Below are 27,389 nucleotides of genomic sequence, written 5' to 3'. Positions count from 1 at the left end.
AAATCCTGTTTATGGCCAGTTTCTTTAAGGCCTGTTTATGACAGGGTTAGGGCTTGCTACCAACAACATGGCAAAACCCTATCTCTACCAAAAAAAAAAGGGGGGGATATTCTTTGAAAGATACGTATTATTAACATTGACACAAAAAGAAGTACAAAATCTGAAGTGCCATATATTTTTATGTAAATTGAGTTTTAACTTAAAAGTTTCACAAAGAAAACATCTAACTAAGATGGTTTCACTGGTGAATTCAATCAAATATTTAAGGAACACATAATACCAAAACCATAACACATACATGCAAAACATTTAACAAAATTCAAGACAAACCTACACATTCTTTTTAAATATTCCTCCCCACCTCCAGCAAGAAATGAAAGGGAAATTTCTTAGCCCGATGGAGGGCGTATTCACACACACACTCTTAGTGATAAAATGCTGTCCGCTAAGATCAGGGACAAGGCAAGGATTATTGCTCTCCCTACTTCTATTCAACACTATACTAGACATTCTAGCCATTGCAGAAAGGCAAGAAAATGAAATAAAATGCTTACAGATTGAAGAGAAGAAAACTGTCTTTGTTTTATAGATGACATGACATGATGGATAGAAACCCTACATATCCTACTAATACAAAATACTACCATAACTAGTAAGTGAATTTAATAAAGTTGCAAGACACAAAATCAAACAAAAATTGATTCTTATGGCTGGGCGTGGTGGCTCACGCCTGTTAATTCCAGCACTTTGGGAGGCTGAGGCGGGTGGATCACAAGGTTGGGGGATTGAGACAATCCTGGCCAACATGGTGAAATCCCGTCTCTACTAAAAATACAAAAATTAGCTGGGCATGGTGGGGGGGGTGCCTGTAATCCCAGTTACTCGGGAGGCTAAGGCAGGAGAATTGCTTGAACCCAGGAGGCAGAGATTGCAGTGAGCCGAGATGGTGCCACTGCATTCCAGCCTGGTGACAGAGCAAGACTTCATCTAAAAAAAAATTTATTTTTATATGTTAGCAACAAATAATTCCATATACCATAGACTATCTCTACATGCTAGCAAAAACAATTGAAAAAATGAAACACTTTTCCAACAGCATCAAAACAATTAAATGTGTACAAACGGCAAATAAGAACATGAAAAGTGCTTAACATCACTAGTCATTAGGAAAACACAAATAAAAACCACAATGAAATTTCACTTCACATCCATAACGATGGCTATTTTATATATATATATATAAAGAAAAATAACAAGTGTTGACAAGGATGTAGAGAAACTAGATCCCTGTGCATTACTGCTGGGGAATGTAAAATGGTGCAGCTACTGTGGAAAACTGTGGTGGGTCCTCAAAAAGTTAAACAGAATTACTATATGATTCAGCAATTCCACTTCTAGGTATATACCCAAAAAATTGAAAGCACGGACTCAGATATTTGTACATCAATGTTCATAGCAGCATTATTTACAATCACCAAAAGGTGAAAACAACTTAAATGTCCACTGATGGATGAATGGATAAACAGGATGTGGTATATAAACACAGTGGAATATTATTCAGCCTTGCTACAATGTGAATGAACCTTTAAATTTAAAACATTAAAATATTAACTATTTTACACATGCAAAATTTAATAAAATATTACACGAAGTGGAATAAGCCAGAAACAAGAGGAAACATGTATGATACCACTTATATGAAAAACCTAGAATAGGCAAATCCATAGAGACAGAAAGGATAGTGGTTATCAAGGGCTGGGGAGAGAAAAATAGGAGTTATTGTTTAGTGAGTAGAGTTTCAGTCTAGAATGATAAAAAGGTTTCGGAAATGTGTGGTGGTGATGGTAGCATAATATTGTGAATATACCTAATGCTACTGAATTTGATCTTTATATGTTCACAATGAATAATTCAACATACCATGGAATATTCCTAAATGCTAGCAAAAACAATTGAAAAAATGAACACTTTTCCATGGTTAAAATGATAAATGTCATACATTTTATCACAAAACATGGTTAAAGTGATAAATGTCACACATTTTATCACAAAACATTTTTGAAATATCAAATAATTTAACAAAATATGTGTAAGACATACACTAAAAACTATAAAACTTTGTTAAGGGGAATAAAAAGAACAAAGTAGAGAACTGTCCTTTGTTTATGGAATTTACCCATCATTGGTACATAGAGATCTTCCTCATTCTTTTCTATTGTGTGGATGCATTATAATCTATTCAATCTGTCCTATATTAGTGTATATGTGCCTTTTCCCAAGTACTTTGCTGTTATCAATAATTTCACAATAACCTTATACATATGTTGTCTTGTATGTTGGAATTGTGTCTTTGTGCAGATTCCTATTGGAATGGTTAAGTCATACTCATATTTAGTTTTGTTGATGTTGCCCAATTTCCCTCTTTAGGAGTTTCACAAAATTGCACTCCTACCAGAAATGTATACGAATGCCTATTTCTCCACAGCCATGGTAACACAGAATTTTATCAAACTCTGATTTTTGTCAGTAAGCATTTTAAAATATGCTTAAAGTGTACTTGCGTTTTTTCTGATACATACATACATACATATATCTATATCTATATCTATCTATCTATCTATCTATCTATCTATCTATCTATATATATCTTTTTTTTTTTTTTTTTGAGACAGAGTCTTGCTCCGTCACCCAGGCTGGAGTACAGTGCTGCCATCTCAGCTTACTGCAACTTCCACCTCCCAGGTTCAAGTGATTCTCCTGTCTCAGCCTCCTGAGTAGCTGGGATTACAGGCGTCTGCTACCACGCCCGCCTAATTTTTTTGTATTATTAGTAGAGACAGGGTTTCACCATGTTGGCCAGGCTGATCTTGAACTCCTGACCTCAGGTGATCCACCCACCTCGGTTTCCTAAAGTTCTAGGATTACAGACATGAGACACCATGCCCAGCCTGATATATATACTTTTTTTTTTTTTTTTTTTTTTTTTTGAGATGAAGTCTCACTCTGTTGCCCAAGCTGGAGTGCAGTGGCGAGATCTCAGCTCACTGCAACCTCAACCTCCCGGGTTCAAGCGATTCTCCTGCCTCAGCCTCCCAGGTAGCTGGGACTACAGGCATGCACCACCATGCCCAGCTAATTTTTGTATTTTTAGTAGAGATGGGGTTTCACTATTTTGACCAGGCTGGTCTTGAACTCCTGACTTCATGATCCGCCCACCTTGGCCTCTCAAAGTGCTGCGATTACAGGCATGAGCTACTATGCCTGGCCTAGAAACTGTCTTTTGAGCAACTATGCCTGCTTGTTGCCCATAGAAAGTTGGGAGTCCAGGGTCTTTTAACATTTAGTCCCTTTTAATCCAGGTTAATGCCATTAGTATAGCTTCCTAAAATGTACTGTGGGTTTTATGTGTCTGATTGGAGTCTACTCTATGTACCAAAAGCCTCACTCACAATTATTTTTGAGATAGCTCCCAATGAGTTTAATCACTGCTATGCCAGGTGTGTGAGGCTGCTGTGGGACAACAATCTTGATTCCTAGAAGAGTCATAAATTCCTAGGGACCTCAGGCTCCTGCCACCATGCCTGGCTAATTTTTGTAGAGATGGGGTTTCACCATGTTGCCCAAGCTGGTCTCGAACTCCTGAGCTCAAGCGATCCACCTGCCTCAGCCTCCCAAAGTGCTGGGATTACAGGTGTGGGCCATCACGCTTGCCCTAGAGTAATATTCTCTATTATCAAGGTAGAAAGTTCAACATATATTCATTAGATCTACTTTATAGATACTGTTACTTAGATCACTTATATCGTTATATGTATTTTTTGTCTCCTTAACTTCAGTCTTGGATGAGAGAGAGGTGTTTTAAATTTCTCTGTTATTTCTAGGTTTCTGTTCATTTTTCCTTGCATAATTTGTTATGCAAATGTTATGTGCTTTGACAAGGCAGAAGTAACACAATGGAAACAATGAAAAAGGAGGGAGAGAGAAAGAGGAAAGTAGAAAGAGCTCTTTGTTGTACAGGGGATAGGCAGGAGCCAAAGAATATCACTTAAAGTTGACAAACCAGATAACTGAAGCTCTAACACTCATAAATAGTATATCCTCATTGTGAATTGTGGCTTTTAGCATTTTAATGTATCCTTCATTGTCTTGTCTATTTTTTCCTGAATTCTACCTTTTCAGATATGGATACTGTAATCTTTGCCTTTTGTGGTCCTACTTGTCTGGTCTATTTTTGCCCATCTCTTTTTTTTTTTAGCCTCTCCTGAATCACTTACTTTAGATGTGTCTCTTATAAATAACAGACAATAAGACATTGGTTTGTAAGCCAATCTGATATTCCTTTTGATAGGTAAGTCCTTTCACATGTACTGATTTAACTTATATGCTTGGACTTAATATATTTACTGTATGATGGTACATTTACTGCATGTTTTTCACTGTAATCTTTATTATTGCTTCTTTGAGCATTGATGACTTACATTTTTATTCTAGTAATTATACTATGTCTTCTATACTATTAATAGTATAGTACACTTTTAATGCTCTAAATCTCCCTTTTTCCTTACTTACACTTCATATACTTGGTTTGTCAACTTTAAATAATACTACTTGACTTCTACATATTGCCTAAGCAACAAGGAGTTCTTTGTATTTTCCTCTTCCTCTCTCCCTTCTTTTTTGTTTTGTTACTTCTGTCTTGTCAAAGCATATATAGTTTGATACTATTTCATGTGATTAGGCTTTCTGTCCCCACCCAAATCTCATCTTGAATTGTAATCCCCAGGTGTTGAGGGCGAGACCTGGTGGGAGGTGACTGGATCATGGGGGTGGTTTCCCCCAAGCTGTTCTCATGATAGAGAGTTCTCACGAGATCTGATGGTTTTATAAGACAGTTTTCCCTGCTTGCTCTCTTGTGCGTCCATGCTCTCTCTTTCTTGCCACCATGTGAAGAAGGTCCTTTCTTCCCCTTCACCTTCTGCCACGATTGTAGGTTTCCTGAGGCCTCCCCAGCCATGTGGAACTGTGAGTCAATTAAACCTCTTTTCTTTATAAATTACCCAGTCTTGGGTACTATCTTTATTATTTTTTTGAGACAGAGTCTCACTGTTGCCCAGGATGGAGTGAAGTGGCACAATCTTGGCTCACTGCAATCTCTGCCCCCAGGTTCAAGCAATTCTCATGCCTCAGCCTCCCAAGTAGCTGGGATTACAGGCGTGCACCACCATACCCAGCTAATTTTTGTATTTTTAGTAAAGACGGGGTTTCACCATGTTGGCCAGTCTGGTCTCGAGCTCCTGACCTCAGGTGATCTTCCTGCCTCAGCCTCCCAAAGTGCTGGGATTACAGACATGAGCCACCATTCCCAGCCGGGTACTATCTTTATAGCAGTGTGAGAAGGGACTAATACTGTTCTTCCACCCTTATCCCCACTTCCATTTGGCCTCAGATCTACAATCAAAGATATTCAACGGTCATGTCCAGTCCTTTTGCTCAAGTTTCCCCAATCATCTAGTTGGATGAAGCTTGTCTTTTAGTAGAATTCTAAGGAAGAAGTTGTGAGTATAATAGTCCCTGGGCTCTTGTGTAATTAAAACTTCTTCCTATATCCTTGATACTTAAAGGACAGCTTGGTGAAATATGAAATCCTCAGTTCATACTTTGAGTTTCTTGAAAAGGTTGCCCCATTGCTATTTTGCTTTGTTGAGAAGTTTGAGGCCAACCAGATCTTTCCTTTGTAAGAGACTAGGTCTTTTGGTCTAGAGGCTTACATAGTTCTTTTTCTTTGGCTTCAAAGTATAGTTGGTAGGCTATGTCTCAGAGCTAATCATTCTGGGTCAATATTCTAAGTAACAAGATAGACCCTTTCAAGATAAAGTTTCAGGTTTTCTTTTGTTTTCCAAAAGTTCTTTGGGGTTTATTTGAGTTTTAATATTTGAATTTTAAATATTAACTCTATTCCACTGTCTCATCTTTTGTCTTCATGAGTTCCAATCTTACCTGTATCATCTTTTCTTTGCCAATCTTCTTTATCTACCATTTTATTTCTGGGTCTTTTTGGCTCTTCCTTTAATATTGCTTTGTTTTGCTTCTCTTAGCTTTTCTTACTCCTACCTTCTACGTGCCTTAATGTACTTGTGACCATATCTATTTTCACTAAGATATAATTTAGTATCCATATCTGTGAAGATTTATCTTTTTGTTCAAATTATTTCCCAAGTTCAGTCAGTTCTCTTCTCATATATGCTTGTAGCTTCTTCATTTTTATTCTGAGTTTTTGAATTTCTGATCTCTGATGTTCTTTTATATCCACAATTATTTATTTTCAAATTCATGTTGAAGTGTTTAGTTACAGTTTACTGTTTCATGGTCCAAGACAGCCTTTTTCTGCTGGACAATAATGTAAAATGTCTTTAAAAAGTAATGTCTAGGTGGTACTAGGGGGAGTTGTCTGTCTTCTTCGGAATCTTGGGCTTGCTGTTGTATCTAATGGGCCGTTATCTTTAACCTCTTGCTTCCTTTGCACCCTTTCATCCACCATGCCTCCAAAGGACACCACTCACTTTCAAGATGGCTTCATCTCCATCAGAAGTGATGCCTTTGGTCCCATTCATTTTCTAAGCCCCTTCCTTTTAACTTCCCAGTAGCTACTGCTCTGATCCACTAGGTCTCAAACCTATCTGCAGGATTTTGTCACTCTGGGTGAGAACATGAGTATTTTGATTTAGCTGGAGTCCTGAGCTCAGTAAAGGCCTTGGGCAGAAAAAAAATCTGGAAGAGTCTGCAGGAGTCAGATCACAGAGGACTTTCTATAGAGGCTTTTGCAATAATTTGAGCAAGGAATAGAGAGGTAAAAAGTAAAACAGGAGGGATAAAGAGGAAGGAAAAAGGAACTCACTATACAAATATAGGAAGAAAACTCAAAGTGAGAATCACAACTTTTCAGCTGATGAAATACTCCAAAATAAAAAAGAAATCCAGAATTTTGGAAATTCTTCCAGAGAAATGACACAACTTCTTCAGCAAGTGGACTGCAAGAAGAGAGAGGGAATGAGGGAGAAAAAGGGAGAGAAGTTCTAAACTGCACCACTTGGGAGATGGTCCCTCTCAGTGATCTGTGGGCATAGCTAAAAGGAGGGCACAGGAAGCACGTCCACCAGGCCCATTGTTTGGGTGGGAGGTTGTGAATTATGCCAAGTGAGTTTGGGGAGGGAGGAGAGATGAAGGAGGGGGAGAGGAGAGATGGTGAAAGGAGAGAATGGGGACAGCATGGAGAGGGTGAGCATGGGGCAAGTAAGAGAGGCCCTGCGAGGCACCTCAGACAGCTAAAACAAGGAGGGCAGGGTGTGGGAGAGAAGAGACTGTGGTGTTTGGATTGGGGAAGAGGATGGATGGTAGATCAAGGTATGGGGTGGGGGCAGCTATGGGTCACGGTTTGCGGAGGAGTGGGCAGACAGGGTTGGAGAAAGAGATAGGATGAGGTTAGGGGGTGAGACAGGGCTTTGTCTCCCCCATTCTGCTGATTTGAGTCCCTAGATTAGCTTTAATTCTGCCTCTGCAAGGGGAAAAGTCATAGTTTTTATTGGACATATCCCAGTCTCAGTGATGTCCTGCCTCCTGGGATAAAAGACAGGAAAAGAGAGATGCTTTCCTGCCCTGGGGCACACGGGCACAGGGACAGGAGTGCCTATCTATCTTCATGCAGATGTGCTGAGGGCGGCTTTAAGATGGTCCTGGACACTCCAAGGAGTCAGTAGGGGCAGGAAGAGCTGTTCAGAACAGAGAAGTGGATCCCTGCTGTCTGGGGCCATGTCTCCAAGTGGGGTCAGTAAATCTGGGCAGGCAGGGGCAACAGGGATGCCTGTTCACTCCGGAGGCCCCCGGGTCTGAGACAAGATTCTCTGCTCGAGTTTGGCGTAGTGGGGGAGAAGGGCCTCGTAGACCTAGAAGGGCAGAAAAAGCAGTTTAGAACAGAGAGGGGGAAAATGCCTCTTACATCTGGTTGCACTTTGCAATTTAAAATTTTTAAATCCCGTTTACTTGCAATTTAACTTTTTTGCTGGGCAAAAGAAAGCATCAATTCACAAAAGAGGAAATGCTGGCAGTTCTCAAACCTACAGTTTAAGATTTTTTAAAACTGTAAATTATGACAAGAAACCAATTTTTATGATCAAATCTACAAAATTTTTAAAAAATTCTGGTGAGAGTACCTAGAAATGGCTGCCTCATTGCACAGCTGGTGAAAGCTGGTGATACAACTCTTTGGGAAATAGACTTGACTTTATATCTGTATTAAGGAGCCCATAGTGTGGGACCCAGTTATTCTACTTTGGTGAAGCTCTCCTAAGCAAATAATCCTAAATGTAGGATGCCAAGTCCACCAAGGGTCTTCTTTGATACCACTAAACATTCAGACTTATAAGACCACCATGAGCCAAGGGAAGACAGCCTGGAGAAACACAGTGGCAGGAGGTGCTCCTCTCAATGGAAGACCACGTAGCAGTCCATACAGCAGTTCACACAGCTGTCCAGGAGAGGGTCTCTTTGCCTCCCAACCAGGTTACAGCCCAGGCACAAACAGTTGACATCTGGCCGGGCATGGTAGCTCATGCCTGTAATCCCAGCACTTTGGGAGGCCAAGGCGGGTGGATCACCTGAGGCCAGGAGTTTGAGACCAGCCTGACCAACCTGGTGAAACCCCGTCTCTACTAAAAATACAAAAATTAGCTGGGTGTGGTGGCAGGTGCCTGTAATCCCAACTACTCAAGAGGCTGAGGTAGGAGAATCACTTGAACCTGGGAGCCGGGGGTTGCAGTGAGCCAAGATTGCACCACTGCACTCCAGCCTGGGTGACAGAGCAAGACTCTGTCTCAAAAAAAAGAAAAAAAAAAAAAAGAGTTGAGATCCACATCATACAGACAAAAGAATGACCCTGGCTTCAAAACCTCATATGCCCTACAAAAGTATCTCCTGTAACAACTTAGTAGGTAGGAGGCATGACCAGGAGGAGTCACTGCACTCAAGGAGGCCCTGAGGAAGACTTCTCACCAGGTAGTTATGGTTTTCTCAGTTCAGATGCAGTTTCCCAAGCAAAGGCCATTTTTACATAAGCAATGTTGCCTAGTAAAACCGTTGATAGTCCACTTTTATGAGATCTCAAGGAAAACAGAGCTAGAAAGTTAACCAAAGGTCAAATTCTCATGTAGAATAGGAAAGGGTTTTTTTTTTTTTAATCCTTTATCTAAGAATACTTAATTATAATTGAAAAACTAAAAGCAACTGTACTAAGGCAAGGAAAATGCTCGAGTAAATTGCAGTTCTGGCAAAAAATTTGCCAGATTTTTTTTTTTTTATACTTTAAGTTTTAGGGTACATGTGCACAATGTGCAGGTTAGTTACATATGTATACATGTGCCATGCTGGTGTGCTGCACCCATTAACTCGTCATTTAGCATCAGGTATATCTCCTAATGCTATCCCTCCCCTCTCCCCCCACCCCACAACAGTCCCCAGAGTGTGATGTTCCCCTTCCTGTGTCCATGTGTTCTCATTGTTCAATTCCCACCTATGAGTGAGAACATGCGGTGTTTGGTTTTTTGTCCTTGCGATAGTTTACAGAGAATGATGATTTCCAATTTCATCCATGTCCCTACAAAGGACATGAAATCATCCTTTTTTATGGCTGCATAGTATTCTATGGTGTATATGTGCCACATTTTCTTAATCTAGTCTATCTTTGTTAGACATTTGGGTTGGTTCCAAGTCTTTGCTATTGTGAATAGTGCCGCAATAAACATATGTCTGCATGTGTCTTTATAGCAGCATGATTTATAGTCCTTTGGGTATATACCTAGTAATGGGATGGCTGGGTCAAATGGTATTTCTAGTTCTAGATCCTTGAGGAATCACCACACTGACTTCCACAATGGTTGAACTAGTTTACAGTCCCACCAACAGTGTAAAAGCGTTCCTATGTCTCCACATCCTCTCCAGCACCTGTTGTTTCCTGACTTTTTAATGATTGCCATTATAACTGGTGTGAGATGGTATCTCATTGTGGTTTTGATTTGCATTTCTCTGATGGCCAGTGATGGTGAGCATTTTTTCACGTGTCTTTTGGCTGCATAAATGTCTTCTTTTGAGAAGTGTCTGTTCATGTCCTTCACCCACTTTTTGATGGGGTTGTTTGTTTTTTTCTTGTAAATTTGTTTGAGTTCATTGTAGATTCTGGATATTAGCCCTTTGTCAGATGAGTAGGTTGTGAAAATTTTCTCCCATTTTGTAGGTTACCTGTTCGCTCTGATGGTAGTTTCTTTTGCTGTGCAGAAGCTCTTTAGTTTAATTAGATCCCATTTGTCAATTCTGGCTTTGGTTGCCATTGCTTTTGGTGTTTTAGACATGAAGTCCTTGCCCATGCCTATGTCCTGAATGGTAATGCCTAGGTTTTCTTCTAGGGTATTTATGGTTTTAGGTCTAACGTTTAAGTCTTTAATCCATCTTGAATTGATTTTTGTATAAGGTGTAAGGAAGGGATCCAGTTTCAGCTTTCTACACATGGCTAGCCAGTTTTCCCAGCACCATTTATTAAATAGGGAATCCTTTCCCCATTTCTTGTTTTTCTCAGGTTTGTCAAAGATCAGATAGTTGTAGATACGCGGCATTATTTCTGAGGGCTCTGTTCTGTTCCATTGATCTATATCTCTGTTTTGGTACCAGTACCATGCTGTTTTGATTACTGTAGCCTTGTAGTATAGTTTGAAGTCAGGTAGCATGATGCCTCCAGCTTTGTTCTTTTGGCTTAGGATTGACTTGGCGATGCGGGCTCTTTTTTGGTTCCATATGAACTTTAAAGTAGTATTTTCCAATTCTGTGAAGAAAGTCATTGGTAGCTTGATGGGGATGGCATTGAATCTATAAATTACCTTGGGCAGTATGGCCATTTTCATGATATTGATTCTTCCTATCCATGAGCATGGAATGTTCTTCCATTTGTTTGTATCCTCTTTTATTTCATTGAGCAGTGGTTTGTAGTTCTCCTTGAAGAGGTCCTTCATGTCCCTTGTAAGTTGGATTCCTAAGTATTTTATTTTCTTTGAAGCAATTGTGAATGGGAGTTCACTCATGATTTGGCTCTCTGTCTGTTCTTGGTGTATAAGAATGCTTGTGATTTTTGTACATTGATTTTGTATCCTGAGACTTTGCTGAAGTTGCTTATCAGCTTTAGGAGATTTTGGGCTCAGAAAATGGGGTTTTCTAGATATACAATCATGTCATCTGCAAACAGGGACAATTTGACTTCCTCTTTTCCTAATTGAGTACCCTTTATTTCCTTCTCCTGCCTAATTGCCCTGGCCAGAACTTCCAACACTATGTTGAATAGGAGTGGTGAGAGAGGGCATCCCTGTCTTGTGCCAGTTTTCAAGGGGAATGCTTCCAGTTTTTGCCCATTCAGTATGATATTGGCTGTGGGTTTGTCATAGATAGCTCTTATTATTTTGAGATATGTCCCATCAATACCTAATTTATTGAGAGTTTTTAGCATGAAGCATTGTTGAATTTTGTCAAAGGCCTTTTCTGCATCTACTGAGATAATCATGTGGTTTTTGTCTTTGGTTCTGTTTATATGCTGGATTACATTTATTGATTTGCTTATATTGAACCAGCCTTGCATCCCAGGGATGAGGCCCACTTGATTATGGTGGATAAGCTTTTGGATGTGCTGCTGGATTTGGTTTGCCAGTATTTTATTGAGGGTTTTTGCATCAATGTTCATCAAGGATATTGGTCTGAAATTCTCTTTTTTGTTTCTGTCTCTGCCCGGCTTTGGTATCAGGATGCTGCTGGCCTCATAAAATGAGTTAGGGAGGATTCCCTCTTTTTCTATTGATTGGAATAGTTTCAGAAGGAATGGTACCAGTTCCTCCTTGTACCTCTGGTAGAATTCGGCTGTGAATCCATCTGGTCCTGGACTCTTTTTGGTTGGTAAGCTATTGGTTATTGCCACAATTTCAGAGCCTGTTATTGGTCTATTCAGAGATTCAACTTCTTCCTGGTTTAGTCTTGGGAGGGTGTATGTGTCGAGGAATTTATCCATTTCTTCTAGATTTTCTAGTTTATTTGCATAGAGGTGTTTGTAGTATTCTCTGATGGTAGTTTGTATTTCTGTGGGATCGGTGGTGATATCCCCTTTATCATTTTTTATTGTGTCTATTTGATTCTTCTCTCTTTTCTTCTTTATTAGTCTTGCTAGTGGTCTATCAATGTTGTTGATCCTTTCAAAAAACCAGCTCCTGAATTCATTAATTTTTTGAAGGGTTTTTTGTGTCTGTATTTCCTTCAGTTCTGCTCTGATTTTAGTTATTTCTTGCCTTCTGCTAGCTTTTGAATGTGTTTGCTCTTGCTTTTCTAGTTCTTTTAATTGTGATGTTAGGGTGTCAATTTTGGATCTTTCCTGCTTTCTCTTGTGGGCATTTAGTGCTATAAATTTCCCTCTACACACTGCTTTGAATGTGTCCCAGAGATTCTGGTATGCTGTGTCTTTGTTCTCGTTGGTTTCAAAGAACATCTTTATTTCTGCCTTCATTTCGTTATGTACCCAGTAGTCATTCAGGAGCAGGTTGTTCAGTTTCCATGCAGTTGAGCGGTTTTGAGTGAGTTTCTTAATCCTGAGTTCTAGTTTGATTGCACTGTGGTCTGAGAGACAGTTTGTTATAATTTCTGTTCTTTTACGTTTGCCGAGGAGAGCTTTACTTCCAAGTATGTGGTCAATTTTGGAATAGGTGTGGTGTGGTGCTGAAAAAAATGTATATTCTGTTGATTTGGGGTGGAGAGTTCTGTAGATGTCTATTAGGTCCGCTTGGTGCAGAGCTGAGTTCAATTTCTGGGTATCCTTGTTAACTTTCTGTCTCGTTGTTCTGTCTAATGTTGACAGTGGGGTGTTAAAGTCTCCCATTATTATTGTGCGGGAGTCTAAGTCTCTTTGTAGGTCACTCAGGACTTGCTTTATGAATCTGGGTGCTCCTGTATTGGGCGCATATATATTTAGGATAGTTAGCTCTTCTCGTTGAACTGATCCCTTTACCATTATGTAATGGCCTTCTTTGTCTCTTTTGATCTTTGTTGGTTTAAAGTCTGTTTTATCAGGGACTAGGATTGCAACCTCTGCCTTTTTTTGTTTTCCATTTGCTTGGTAGATCTTCCTCCATCCTTTTATTTTGAGCCTTTGTGTGTCTGTGCACATGAGATGGGTTTCCTGAATATAGCACACTGATGAGTCTTGACTCTTTATCCAATTTGCCAGTCTGTGTCTTTTAATTGGAGCATTTAGTCCATTTACATTTAAAGTTAATATTGTTATGTGTGAATTTGATCCTGTCATTATGATGTTAGCTGGTTATTTTGCTTGTTAGTTGATGCAGTTTCTTCCTAGCCTCAATGGTCTTTACAATTTGGCCTGATTTTGCAGTGGCTGGTACAGGTTGTTCCTTTCCATGTTTAGTGCTTCCTTCAGGAGCTCTTTTAGGGCAGGCCTGGTGGTGACAAAATCTCTCAGCATTTGCTTGTCTGTAAAGTATTTTATTTCTTCTTCACTTATGAAGCTTAGTTTGGCTGGATATGAAATTCTGGGTTGAAAATTCTTTTCTTTAAGAATGTTGAATATTGGCCCCCACTCTCTTCTGGCTTGTAGAGTTTCTGCCGAGAGATCCGCTGTTAGTCTGATGGGCTTCCCTTTGTGGGTAACCCGACCTTTCTCTCTGGCTGCCCTTAACATTTTTTCCTTCATTTCAACTTTGGTGAATCTGACAATTACGTGCCTTGGAGTTGCTCTTCTCGAGGAGTATCTTTGTGCGTTCTCTGTATTTCCTGAATCTGAATGTTGGCCTGCCTTTCTAGATTGGGGAAGTTCTCCTGGATAATATCCTGAAGAGTGTTTTCCAACTTGGTTCCATTCTCCCCGTCACTTTGAGGTACACCAATCAGACGTAGATTTGGTCTTTTCACATAGTCCCATATTTCTTGGAGGCTTTGCTTGTTTCTTTTTATTCTTTTTTCTCTAAACTTCCCTTCTCACTTCATTTCATTCATTTCATCTTCCATCACTGATACCCTTTCTTCCAGCTGATCGCATCGGCTCCTGAGGCTTCTGCATTCTTCACGTAGTTCTCGAGCCTTGGCTTTCAGCTACATCAGCTCCTTTAAGCACTTCTCTGTATTGGTTATTCTAGTTATACATTCATCTAAATTTTTTTCAAAGTTTTTAACTTCTTTGCCTTTGGTTTGAATTTCCTCCTGTAGCTCAGAGTAGTTTGATCATCTGAAGCCTTCTCTCAACTCGTCAAAGTCATTCTCCATCCAGCTTTGTTCCGTTGCTGGTGAGGAACTGCGTTCCTTTGGAGGAGGAGAGGCGCTCTGCATTTTAGAGTTTCCAGTTTTTCTGCTCTGTTTTTTCCCCATCTTTGTGGTTTTATCTACTTTTGGTCTCTGATGATGGTGATGTACAGATGGCTTTTTGGTGCGGATGTCTTTCTGTTTGTTAGTTTTCCTTCTAACAGACAGGACCCTCAGCTGCAGGTCTATTGGAGTTTGCTAGCGGTCCACTCCAGACCCTGTTTGCCTGGGTATCAGCAGTGGTGGCTGCAGAACAGCAGATTTTCGTGAACCACGAATGCTGCTGTCTGATCATTTCTCTGGAAGTTTTGTCTCAGAGGAGTACCCGGCCGTGTGAGCTGTCAATCTGCCCCTACTGGGGGGTGCCTCCCAGGTAGGCTGCTCGGGGGTCAGGGGTCAGGGACCCACTTGAGGAGGCAGTCTGCCCATTCTCAGATCTCCAGCTGTATGCTGGGAGAACCATTGCTCTCTTCAAAGCTGTCAGACAGGGACATTTAAGACTGCAGAGGTTACTGCTGTCTTTTTGTCTGTGCCCTGCCCCCAGAGGTGGAGCCTACAGAGGCAGGCAGGCCTCCTTGAGCTGTGGTGGGCTCCACCCAGTTCGAGCCTCCCGGCTGCTTTGTTTACCTAAGCAAGCCTGGGCAATGGCAGGCGCCCCTCCCCCAGCCTGGCTGCCGCCTTGCAGTTTGATCTCAGACTGCTGTGCTAGCAATCAGCAAGACTCCGTGGGCGTAGGACCCTCTGAGCCATGTGCGGGATATAATCTCCTGGTGCGCCGTTTTTTAAGCCTGTCGGAAAAGCGCAGTATTAGGGTGGGAGTGACCCGATTTTCCAGGTGCCGTCTGTCACCCCTTTCTTTGACTAGGAAAGGGAACTCCCTGACCCCTTGCACTTCTCGAGTGAGGCAATGCCTCGCCCTGCTTCGGCTTGCACACGGTGCGCTGCACCCACTGTCCTGTGCCCACTGTCTGGCACTCCTTAGTGAGATGAACCCGGTACCTCAGATGGAAAATGCAGAAATCACCCGTCTTCTGCGTTGCTCACGCTGGGAGCTGTAGACCGGAGCTGTTCCTATTTGGCCATCTTGGCTGCCACCTTTTTTTTTTTTTTTTTAAAGAGATGAGGTTTCATGTTTGCCCAGGCTGGTCTCCAGCTCCTGGCCTCAAGTGATCCTCCCGCCTCAGCCTCCCAAAGTGCTGGGATTATAGGTATGAGCCACCGTGCCTGGTCTACCCAGATAGAATATTATACAGTCATTAAAAATGGTATGCACGTACATTTTTAAGAATGAAATATTTATTTTGTAATGTAGAAATTTTAAAGAAGCTACAAAATTATATATACAATGTGCTGCATTATAAGCCAAAATAAATAAACAAAAAGCCCAACAGAGAAAAAAGACCAAAAAGAAGCACAACCGCACATTCTTACTCTTCTTTTATCCACCTAAGCAGTTTTCCCTGTGGCTGTCCATCTTACCTGAGAAATGCAGATGCACTTCAGGCAAGCACACGCTGTCTTACAGACAAACAACAAGACCAAGGACCCGGATTTTCCTGGGACTCGCAAGTAAACACAAGTAGGAGCTCATGCCAACCCCATTCCTTCTTAATTTGGTTTAATTTGCTCCAAAGTTAAGTTTTGTTTTTTTATTTTTTGAGACAGGGTCTCACTCTGTTACCCAGGCTGGAGGTGCAGTGGTGCAATCTTGATTAACCGAAGCTTCCACCTCCTGGTTTCAAGTGATTCTCATGCCTGAACCTCTCAAGTAGCTGGGACTACAGGTGTGCACCACCACACCCAGCTAATTTTTGTGTTTTTTTCTTTTTTAGTAGAGATGGCCATGTTGGCCAGGCTGGTCTCTAACTCCTGACCTCATGTGATCCATCCGCCTCAGCCTCCGAAAGTGCTGGGATTACAGGCGTGAGTCGCCACGCCCAGCTGGAAGCCAAGTATTTTAACAACTGATTATGCAACTGGGGCCTACTCTTGGTGCAGCTGGAGCAGCTCTGTCTGAGAAGGCTCAGGGACAGTTACACAGGGTGTCAGAGCCAGAGAGAAGGAGCCTGCTGGCTTCTGAGTCCACGATAAGTCTGTGCTGCCTAGAAGGGCTTAGGGAGATAAATTCCTTTGCTCTTCCAAATGAGGGTGACACAGCTGATGTTCTGGTTCTACCCTGTGAATTATGTGTTTGTGAAGTACTTGGGAATAGACCCCATGAGTAAAATAAAGCAAAAGATAACAGGTGACCCTTTATAAAGAGGCCCACAGGCGAGGGGCCTAAGGTTGTCCTAGCCTGTATTGGACATTAAGGAGTCAGAGAACAAAGCTAAGGGGCTTTGATTTCCCCTCATGGAGAAACTGCAACGTTCAGCTGAGCTAAGGGAGAAAACATTCTTACTGCTTTGAGTTTCCCCTTGAGCACAAGCAGTGCTGTAGGTGCCACAGAGAGAATGAAGGATGTGGCCCTGCTCTCAAGAAGTTTAACTCTAGTCCACAAATTCAGTCTGCATATAAGTCACATATGCTGACAATCATATAGACTGTCACTGCTTGCAACCTGCTGTTGGGTGGGCTTTTGAGGTTACATTTGGATCCAATGGTAAAGGGTTCCATGAGTTGTCAGTGATTTCGGCCATGGGCAGGCCACGGAGAGTGATGAGGCACATACAGCTCAGAGGATTGGCCACTCCGTACTCTACATGAGGCAGACGCTGCTGTGCTGCCCTAAAACTTTCCCCAATTATCTTCCTCCTTGCTGGCCTCCTTCTAGATAGAATGAAAGAGCCAGACCCTACCCTAGCCTTTCCTACAACCAGAATTGACCATATGACCAAGTGGTAGCCTGTTGGGCGTGTGTGGGATAGGGGAGGGATAGGCCAGTATTTTTCTCCCTGATGAGCAAGAGGTGTGTGAGGAGAGACTCTCTGCCCAATGTCACCTTCTGATCCCTGCCTTCGAATACAGCTGTGAAGACATGATGTTTGGGGCAGCTATAGCTGTCCTGTCACCATGTGGAGCACATCCAGAGCTGCACTATCCAATACAGTAGCTGCAAGCCATGTATACCTTTGCACATTTGAAGCATGCCCAGAACTATAAGTGTTAAATGCACACCAAATTTCAAAAGCTTCATGCAAAAAAGGAAATGTAAAATATCATATTAGTAACTTTTTTTTTTTTTTTGAGACAGGGTCTCTGTCGCCCAGGCTGGAGTGCAGTGGTGTGATCTTGGCTTACTGCAACCTCCACCTTCTGGGCTCAAGTGATCCTCCCACCTCAGCCTCCCGAGTAGGTGGGATTACAGGCACATACCACCACACCCAGCTAATTTTTTAATTTTTTGTAGAGACACGGTTTTTGCCATGCTGCCCAGGCTGGTCTCGAACTCCTGGGCTCAAGCAATCTGCCCACCTTGGCTTCCCAAAGTGCTGGGATTACAGGTGTGAGCCACTGCATCCGGCCCCACATTAGTAACTTCTAATTTATCACGTTGACATGACAATATTTCAGATATAGTGGATTAAATAAAATGTATTAAAATTAATTTTAATCATTTATTTTTATTTTTACTTTTACTTTAAAAAATGAGGCAACCGAATATTTTAAATGACATATGTGGCTCACATTATGTTCCCATTGTCCACTGCTGACCTAAGGAATTGCAGGGAACATGACCAGAGTTCTCATGTTGAACCACTGAACCAATTCTACCTCCAGATTTCCTATTAGATTATAAAGCCATTTTGGTCAAGGATTCTTTTTAAGCCTCACAATTAGCAAGTTAAAGGGAGGCAGGAGAGATGGTGTGCCCACTTCACAGATAAACAAACAGAGGTCTGGAGACAAGGAGTGCTGCTTAAGGTCTCATGGTGAAGGAGAAGCAGAATAAGAATCAGAACTTAAATGTCCTTTATCTCGACATTGAATCTTTCCAGTGTATCGAGTGGCCTCTCGAACATGAGAGAAAAATAGCCTCTCACACACAACAGAAAAATTACAGATGCTTGGGCACACCTATGTGTGTGGTTTGTCTGGTCTAGACAGCATGAGCTCTTGCTTCCAAGATATGCTGGGAGACAATTCTCCATAGTGTTTCTACATGTCTTATGACAGCTTTCGTTTCAGACCATCTTTTCAAGGATGTTTGTAAAGTATAGAGACATACAGATAGTGTCTCTCTCCAGGGCAGAGACACTGGAGAGAATGTTTATCTGTTTGCTGACAAGAATAAAAAGGATAATGTCTCCTTTGGTGGCAAAGTTTAGACAGGTTTGCTCGCAGTTTCTTTACAAGGTTGGGAGTTTTCTATGCTCAGGATCATTTAGTTGTATCACAGACTATTATGTGCCAGTATCCACCTGGGCCCACTTTGCATCACCCTGTGGAATTTGGGGGCCAAGGGAAAATAAGGCAAGCATGAAGCTCATGCTTCCTGATGAACCATGAGTTCATCATGGTTCATCATAATAAAGCCCTTTGTCTCTGATCCAGGAGTCCCGTGTCTTCTGCCTGCCGCTACAAAATGGTGGCAGGCTCACTTGTTAGCTTGCAAGTCAGGTAAATCTCAGACCCTTCACAGTTCCTTACAAGATGCACCCACCCCTGCTGCTGGGCTGCCAGACCCTTCTGTAAATAGGTGCAGTGGTGTGGCGGATGCTGTGGTGTGCCATCCAGATTCACCTCGGGAATGAAGAACTTATTCTCCCAACTGATGGGAGTGCCGTTGGCAGAGAGCCCTCAGCTGACAGCCCACTTTGGAGATTGCTTTAGCTATAAAGAGCTGCCTCACCCCATCCTGGGGTGGCCCACATGTGATGACTGATTGACATGGGGTATAAAGGCCCAGCCCCTTAGACCAACTGGGTAAAACTCTAAAGGTCATCTCAGCTTCGGAGCTTTCTGTAGGAATAGCTTAGGCTCCAGAAATTGCATTGCTGCTCACCTTCTCCCTCTGTCCAATCCTGTCTACTCCCTTTCCTTTCTGCAGTTGTGGATTCCAAGAGCAACTCCCCCGACTCCCATAAACCTCATATATCTTAGTTGACATCTCAGACTCTGCTTTCTGAGGGACCCAACCTGCAACAAGTGAGGTCTGCCTTCACAGCGATTTCCTGGCCTGGGTGACTGCACAGCTATCTTGGGTCTAGACTTGAGATTTCAGTGCTAGAAACCCAGCATGTCTTGAATTTCAGTGATGGATCCTTTCAGTAGCTTTTATAGCCCAGTGACATGGAAGGGCCCACCGTGAGGCATAAGAAGCAATACAAATATGCCCAGCAATCCATCTGACCCTGGCTGTAAAATCAGCAGTATCTGTGACTTGCAGCTGACAACATGGCTCTTTAGCTCCATTTTCTTGATAATTTCAATAAAGCAGAATTTCTCCTTTAGTTGAGCACATCACGTTCAATGTAGGTGACCTTTTGGTGGGGGAAAAAACCCTAGCGCGCTTTCATAATGCAAATGCTACAAACAAATTCTGATGGTCTCTCACCTGAGAAGCTCCCGGGCTTGGGGTAGCAGCTAGTCTGGGATTTGGAGCTAACTTCACAACCTCTGAAAAGGGCACATCTGTTCCACCTGCAAGACCTAGAAGGGAAAGGTCACTTCACATTAGTGCATGTTGCAAGTGAAGACGTTAACCAAAAACACCACGAAGGATCTCACTGGGGTGGCAAACTGTTCTAAAACTGGATTATAGTGATGGTTGCACAATTCAGTACATTTATGAAAAATCAATGAATTGGACACTTAAAATGGATGATTTTTATGTCATATAGATTGTACCTCAATAAAATTACAAAACAAAACAAAAAAATGGCAAGTGCAGGCTTGTCTCCAGCAGGACCCAGCTTGTCTTTCTCTCTGTGGTTGTGCCTTTCATGGAATAGGTCGGGTAACCTCGACATATGATGGGGAAGGGTCTGCCTGCCCCTCCTCTCTCCCCTCGTTCACCATATTCTGGACAGCCCGGTCTTCTCTCCACTCATTCTGCCTCAGAGCCTTTTCACTGTATGGGATGTTCTTTCCACTCTTCACATGCCCGTTCCCTTCTCCTCAGCTAAGATGCACCTAAGACCATCACTTGCTCAGGAGGCCCTCCTTAGCGCTCAGCACCATCTGCTTTTCCTCAGAGCACTTTTCCCAACTTGTGCCCATATATTTCAGTGATTATTGGTTTAAGATCCCTCTTTTGCTGAGCTGTAAAGTCCACGAGGCCAGACACTGTGTCTCTCTGGGTCACCACTATAACCATGGTGCCTAGCACACCATCTGGCATACAGGGGGCACTCAGTAATTACTCACCAAGCAAATGAGTAGCAGGGGGAAGGTTGCCATTGGTGGGCAAGAAACAATGAGCAATTTCTAGGGAAGGTAGGTAGTAGCGTCAGATATACAGAGAAACACCACCACCACCAGGAGTGAAGAAGGGCCCTCTGAAGATGTGAGGACCAGTTTTCCTAACCAAATGCCAGAAAATCCCAGCTCAGAGCAGAATGGATGAGGGACTGGAATGGTGGTGGGGTGGACAGCAGAGAAACTAATCAAAAGACTCTGGTTCCATCTCCACTCATACTCGCAGACTGGCTACACAAGACAGTCATCCCCAGACCCAGATGGGGAGAAGATATCTCCAAATGAAGTGGTTAGTATCCCTCTGGGTAGGGACTGGTGAGCTAAGATTTGGCTCAGGCTTTGGTTTTGGAGGGCAGAGCAGGGCAGTGGCCCAGGTACCTTTTGGCAAGCACAGAAAGGGAAAAAGAATAAAACAAAACACAGTGCAGGATGGCAGTGAAGTCCCTAAAGGGAAACTCCTTTCCCACTTCCACAAAAGAATTATGAAGCAGACCCCATACTTCTCATCAGCAACCCTGAAGGCCAGAAGATTATGGAAGAGTATCTTCACAGTTCTCAGGAAAAGTATTTTGAACATAGAGTCTTTTACCCAGCCAGTATTTGGGAGGATGAAACAAAGGCCTTGTTGGACATGTCAGGCCTCAAAACCATAACCTATTGAATTCTCTCTTAAAATATTTATTTAGGTTGTATATTCCAACAAAACTACCATACAGCCTGGGTGCGGTAATCCTAGCACTAGGATTCATGCCTGTAATCCTAGCACTTTGGGAGGGTGAAGTGGGTGAGATCACTTGAGCCCAGGAGTTCGAGTTCAGCCTGGGCAACATGGAGAAACCCTATATCTACAAAAATTAGCCAGGTGTGGTGGTGTGTGCCTGTAGTCCCAGCTATCCGGGAGGCTGAGGTGGGGGTGGGAAGATCACCTGAGTCTAGGAGGTCGAGGCTGCAGTGAGCCATGACTACACCACTGCACTCCAGGCTGGACAACAGAGACCTTGTCTCAAACAAAACAAAACAAAACCTCAGCATAGAAATAAAGGAGAAAGAAGAAGAAGTTTGTTTTTGTTTTTTGTTTTTTGTTTTGAGATGGAGTCTTGCTCTGTTGCCAGGCTGGAGTGCAGTGGTGCGATCTCGGCTCACTGCAACAGCTCACTGCAACCTCCGCCTCCCAAGTTCAAGCTATTCCCCTGCCTCAGCCTCCCGAGTAGCTGGGACTACAGGCGTGCGCCACCATGCCCAGCTATTTTCTTTTTTTTTTGTATTTTAGTAGAGACAGGGTTTCACCCTCTAGGCCAGGATGATCTCGATCTCCTGACCTCATAATCCGCCTACCTTGGCCTCCCAAAGTGCTGGGATTACAGGCGTGAGCTACTGCACCCGACCGAAATGTCAGGAAGTTAAAAAAAAAAAAAAAGACAAAGTAACAAACAGAGGAAGGAAGGAAGGAAGGCAGGCAGGCAGGCAGACTCATAGGTAAGTGTGAATAAAAGCCAATATAATATTAAATGTACTTAATATAAGAATCTGGAAATAAATTCCCAAGTGATCTTGATATAGGATATGGCATGAGGCAGGGTGAGGTAGATGGGGTGGGGAGAGAATAAATGAGTAAGAGGTTAATTATTATTTTTTTGTTTTTTGAGATGGAGTCTCACTTTGTCACCCAGGCTGGAGCGCAATGGCGCAATCTCGGCTCACTGCAACCTCTGCCTCCCGGGTTCAAGCGATTCTCCTGCCTCAGCCTCCCGAGTAGCTGGAACTACAGGTGTGTGCCACTATGCCCAGCTAATTTTTGTATTTTTAGTAGAGATGGGGTTTCACCACATTGGCCAGGCTGGTCTCGAACTCCTGACCTTGTGATCCACCCGCCTCGGCCTCCCAAAATGCTGGAATTACAGGCATGAGCCACCACACCCGGCCAAGGTTAATTATTAAGAGAAGGATATGTTGCCTGATTAATTCTCAACGTTGATAGAAAAACATAAGCTTAGGCCGGGTGCGGTGGCTCATGCCTGTAATCCCAGTACTTTGGGAGGCCAAGGTGGGCAGATCACAAAGTCAGGAGATCGAGACCATCCTGGCTAACACAGTGAAACCCCTCCTCTACTAAAAATACAAAAAATTAGCTGGGCATGGTGGCAGGCACCTGTAGTCCCACCTACTCAGGAGGCTGAGGCAGGAGAATGGTGTGAACCCAGGAAGCAGAGCTTGCAGTGAACCAAGATTGCACCACTGCACTCCAACGTGGTGACAGAGCAAGATTCCGTCTCAAAAAAAAAAAAAAAGAAAAGAAAAATATAAGCTGAAATAGGTATGTTAAATGTTAAGAATATGAAAAGAATAGAACCACCTGGGCTGCTACAGGAGCTCCCTGAGCAGGCAGGAGACAGAGCAAATTGATCCAACTTGAAGGACTGCCCTTGCAGGTAGGTGCTGCTCCCGCCAGAACTCGCCTAGATCGGGGAGCTTCCCTTAATACCCAGAGTTTTAGTGAGGCCTCCAACAGGGCAACAGGTCTCCATGGTGCTGTCCAGGGTCCTGGACTGCTTGGGCCTGAAGCCTTCCCCTTTGTTTCAACTTCTGTTCTTGCTGAAAAGACGGCTCTGGGCTTTGTCCACCTCTCCTGCCCTCTAGCTGTCCAGACTCATGCCCACATGCTCTCAACCATGCCCTGTGTTCTTCTCCCGTGTCCCTGTGCTGACCTTAACTCTGATCAGACCTCATTCAGTTAGGACCCAACCTCTTTTTCTCCACTTTAAGCAAAGAATAAAGGAACAGAGAGTATGGGTTGGTTCTCACCTGCTGGGAGCTAGAAAAATGAAGCTGAAGTCCCCAAGACTCCAATGTCCCCAAAGACTGGGTACACCTCACTCTCCCCTTTCCACCCTCCTCAGCCCACCCCATGTCCTGGCCTCTTCCAGAGATAGCTGTCTCCCTCCATCAACCTACCATGAAAAGCTCGGTATGCACAACCCACACAGGCCGAGTTTGCAGTGTCTATAACGTACACTGGGGCACCAAACACATCTGCAAGCACCTGAAAAGGACACAGAGGTTCTACTGTGGTGAGCCATTCCTCAGAGGGAACACAGACATTGTGGGATGCACTTTCCAGGCTCTCTCCCTCATATGTTTTCTGACCCCTTCCATTCCACCTCGACTGCCTTAAGAGGAGTATGCTTGGTCATGCTACCCTGGTGATAATAGAGTCGGGATGAGCTGGGGGAAGTCCGTAGTGGAGGGCCACAGCTCCCCAGGCTGTCCCTGTACTTTTTAGCCATTTCACCAAAGACAAGGCAGAAGATTTAGGAAGTATGTTTAGCAAATGGCACTGACTTAGGGCTGGAGACAGCTGGGTATTAGACTAACATTAACAAGCCCAAACAAACCCAAGCTAACAAGAGCATGTTTCATGGGGATAATGGTGAAGTTTCCCATTTAGGTTCAAAAATAAATTGCATACATTTCAAATGGAGGACCTGTACTAAGAGGAGTTCACATGGAAAGAACTTGGGGGAGGTCTTAGTTGACCAGAGATATTGTAGTAGATGCCACTGATGCCTACCCAGATCCCCCTCACTGGACCATTGTGCATCCTGCCCCAGCTGCTGTGAGTACTGGCTACTAATGGCTTGCAGCACTACTTCCTCAAGAAAGCTGACCTTGGCTGAGCATAGGCCACTGCTCACAGGAAATTTAACCTCCCCAGGGTGGCCTGTTGGCCCCCTTGTCCCAAGGTAAAATCAGCTCTGTGGTATAATTCATGTTCCAGGGCCCCACCTCCCCACCAGGATGGAGCTGAAGTAGACTCCAGACAAGACCATATCCTCACTTATCCTTCTTCCTCTGCACTGCCCTGAGTCCCTCACTTCCTTCTTCCTGGGAGTACTCTCTCAACAAACTGCTTATAGAAGAATTCCCATTTCAGGCTCTGTTTCTAGAAAAATCTTACCTAAGATAGGTAGTCACAAGCAAACAGCTAATACAGTTACTCTAACAGTTAAGGCAGCCCCAGGCTACACCCAAAAATGCACAATGTCTCCACAACAGGCTCTGACAGCCCCCCAGGTGACAGTCTGAGTGTCAGACATCTGCAGGTTGATTCTACTTTTGGTCATATGTTTCTGGCATAATGAAGGACCAGAAGGACAGTAACAGTCTGGCAACTGTGTTATAAGAGGACTGGTTGGAGAATCAGCGATGGTTACATTGGAAGGCAGAGGCCTTGAGGAAGACAAGAACACTGGCACTAGATGTGAGAAGGTTTGCCATGTGGAAGAACAGGCACTTTCCATGTGACTCCAGCGGACAGTGCTGGTATCAGAGAGTGGATTGTACACAGCCATAGAATTCACCTGCATGTGACACAGATCCCACTCACAGTGTGAGCTGTAAGGCAACAGAGCTGCTTCCTGGAGTGTGAGCTAAGAGCTCCCCATTCCTGCAGGAGTGGGAATGGAGGCTGTCCTTCCTATCGAGTCTCTGGCTCTTAGACATAACAGATATGGGAGAGGCCATGGTGTAAGGCCCACTACTAACGCTTACCTGTAAGATGTCTCTATTGTGAGATGCTCCTCCTGTGGCCAAAATCTTTGTCTTGGACACTGCAAGGGGAAAGAAAAAATAAAATAGCTATGCCAGTTCTCCCAAGGCAGAAAGGGCTGTTTTTGCAGAGTTCTTCAGCTACAGAGGGCTCATGATGGGCCAATGCCTCCCACTTATCACACAGGACTACGGGAGAGATCCAAAGCTGGCTCTGTGTGTGCAGGCCTGTCACATTCATTTGCTTGTAAGGTTGCTGCCCCACCCACCTTAACTGTCTTTAATACTTTTTTTGTTTTAAATATCTCAACAAAACAGGAAAAGGGAACTTCCTTAAATGATAGAAGTCATATATCCACAACTTATAACAAATGTCATTCTTAACAGAGATTTAGAAGCACTTTCTTTCAGACTGGTGTGTCAGCCAGATTCCAAAATGGCCTCCACATAATCCCTCCCTCCTGATATTCACACCTTCAAGCAGTCCCCCCTCACATTCAATAGGGCCGACTTGTATACCCAATAGAACCTTGTGTAAATGATGAAGTATGAAGTCCAAGACTAGATGATAAAAGACATTGAGGCTTCCATCTCGCTCTGACACAGATCATGCTCTCTTGGATCACTCACTTTGGGGAAAGCTAAGTGCCACATCCTGAAGACACTCAAGCAGCCCTAGGGAGAGGTCTATATGGCAGGTGACTGAGGCCTCTTGCCAACAGCCACATGAGGGAGCCAGCCTGGAGGCAGATCCTCCAGCCTCAGTCAAGCCTTCAGATGACTGCAGCCCCAGATGACATTGTGACTGCAACCTCAGGAGATATCCTCAATCAGAATCACCCAACTATGCTGAAACCAAATTCTTGACCCAAAGAAACTGTATAAGAGAATAAACATTTATTACTGTTTTAAGCTGCTAAATTTTGAGATAATTTGTTACACGGCAATAGATAACTAATACAACTACAAACAAAACAAAGATTCACAGTATCCAGTCCACTGTTTAACACAGTATTAGATCTACCAGTCAATGCCATAAGATAACAAAAACAACTAAAATGTATAAGTATTGAAATAAAGGAAAAGAAAACTGTCATTTGCAGACAATAGTCCATCTACTTGGAAAAAATAAAGAATAAACAAACTAATAAAACTAACAAGAGTTTAATAAGTTTGCCAGATACAAAATCAACTTATAATAATCAATGGCATTTCTAATAATAATCAACTCTCAAATACGATAGAAAATATATAAATTAACTTTCACAACAGCAACCAGAAATGTAAGGTAGACTTACATGTAAGGGAATACCTTAACAAAGAATTCAAAAGTCTCTATTAAGAAAAAGTTGAAATTGTTGTTAAAGTACAAAAAAGAATATCTAAATAAATTAAAAGATATTCCATGGTCTCGAATGAATATGAATTAACATTATAAATATGTCAATCTTTTCCAATTAATGTATACATCCTATTCAACCTAAATAAAAATTCCAACTGGAATCTTTTAAGGAACTAGACCAATTTCTTATAAAATATTTATGGAAAAATGAAGACCTATAAACAGCTCAGACAATATTTTAAAAAGAAAAGCAAGGAGGGGATAATTGCTATACTACATATTAAAACATTATTATGGGCTGAAGTGTGTCTACCCTAAATTTATATGTGGAAGTCCTAAACCCCAGTATCTCAGAATGTGAGTGTATTTGAAGATAAAGACAGATATTACCTCTTTAGAGAGGTAATTAAGTTAAAAATGAAGTCATTAGGGGTGGGCCCTAATCTAGTATGACTGATGTCCTTATGAGAAGAGAAAATGAAGACACAGGGACACACAGGAGGAGACCATGTGGAGACACAGGAAGAAGGTGACCATCTACAAGCTAAGGAAAGAGGCCTAAGAAGAAATTAACCCTGCCGACACCTTGATCGCAGACTTTTAGCCTCCAGAACTGTGAGAAAATAAATTTCTGTTGCTTAAGCCACCCATTCTGTGGCACATTCTTATGGCAGCCCTAGCCAACTAATACTGACATACTACAAAGCCACAATAATACAACAGTTTTTCTGCCCCAAGAACAAGACCAATAAACCCA

General features: G+C 42.7%; 1 protein-coding gene across 6 annotated transcripts in view; it reads right to left on the bottom strand.

Annotated features, from left to right (window-relative positions):
* Positions 1-27,389, bottom strand: part of XYLB (xylulokinase) — an 81,159-nt gene that overhangs the window by 8,496 nt on the left and 45,274 nt on the right. For 2 of the 6 annotated variants that reach the window (XM_014344181.4, XM_008951551.4), the window contains exons 16-18: positions 25,294-25,352; positions 23,698-23,785; positions 19,883-19,977 (exon numbers count right to left, since the gene is read on the bottom strand). In XM_014344181.4, coding sequence (XP_014199667.2) covers positions 19,883-19,977; positions 23,698-23,785; positions 25,294-25,352 — 242 coding nt within the window. Of the gene's footprint in view, positions 1-161; positions 7,941-19,882; positions 19,978-23,697; positions 23,786-25,293; positions 25,353-27,389 lie in introns of those variants that run through there. The other 4 variants (XM_003826093.5, XM_008951550.4, XR_608387.4 and 1 more) reach the window with 4 other exon arrangements.

The sequence above is a fragment of the Pan paniscus genome, chromosome 2 (assembly GCF_029289425.2).
Source record: "Pan paniscus chromosome 2, NHGRI_mPanPan1-v2.0_pri, whole genome shotgun sequence".
NCBI lineage: Eukaryota > Metazoa > Chordata > Mammalia > Primates > Hominidae > Pan > Pan paniscus.
This window is presented reverse-complemented; position numbering and strand designations above follow the sequence as displayed.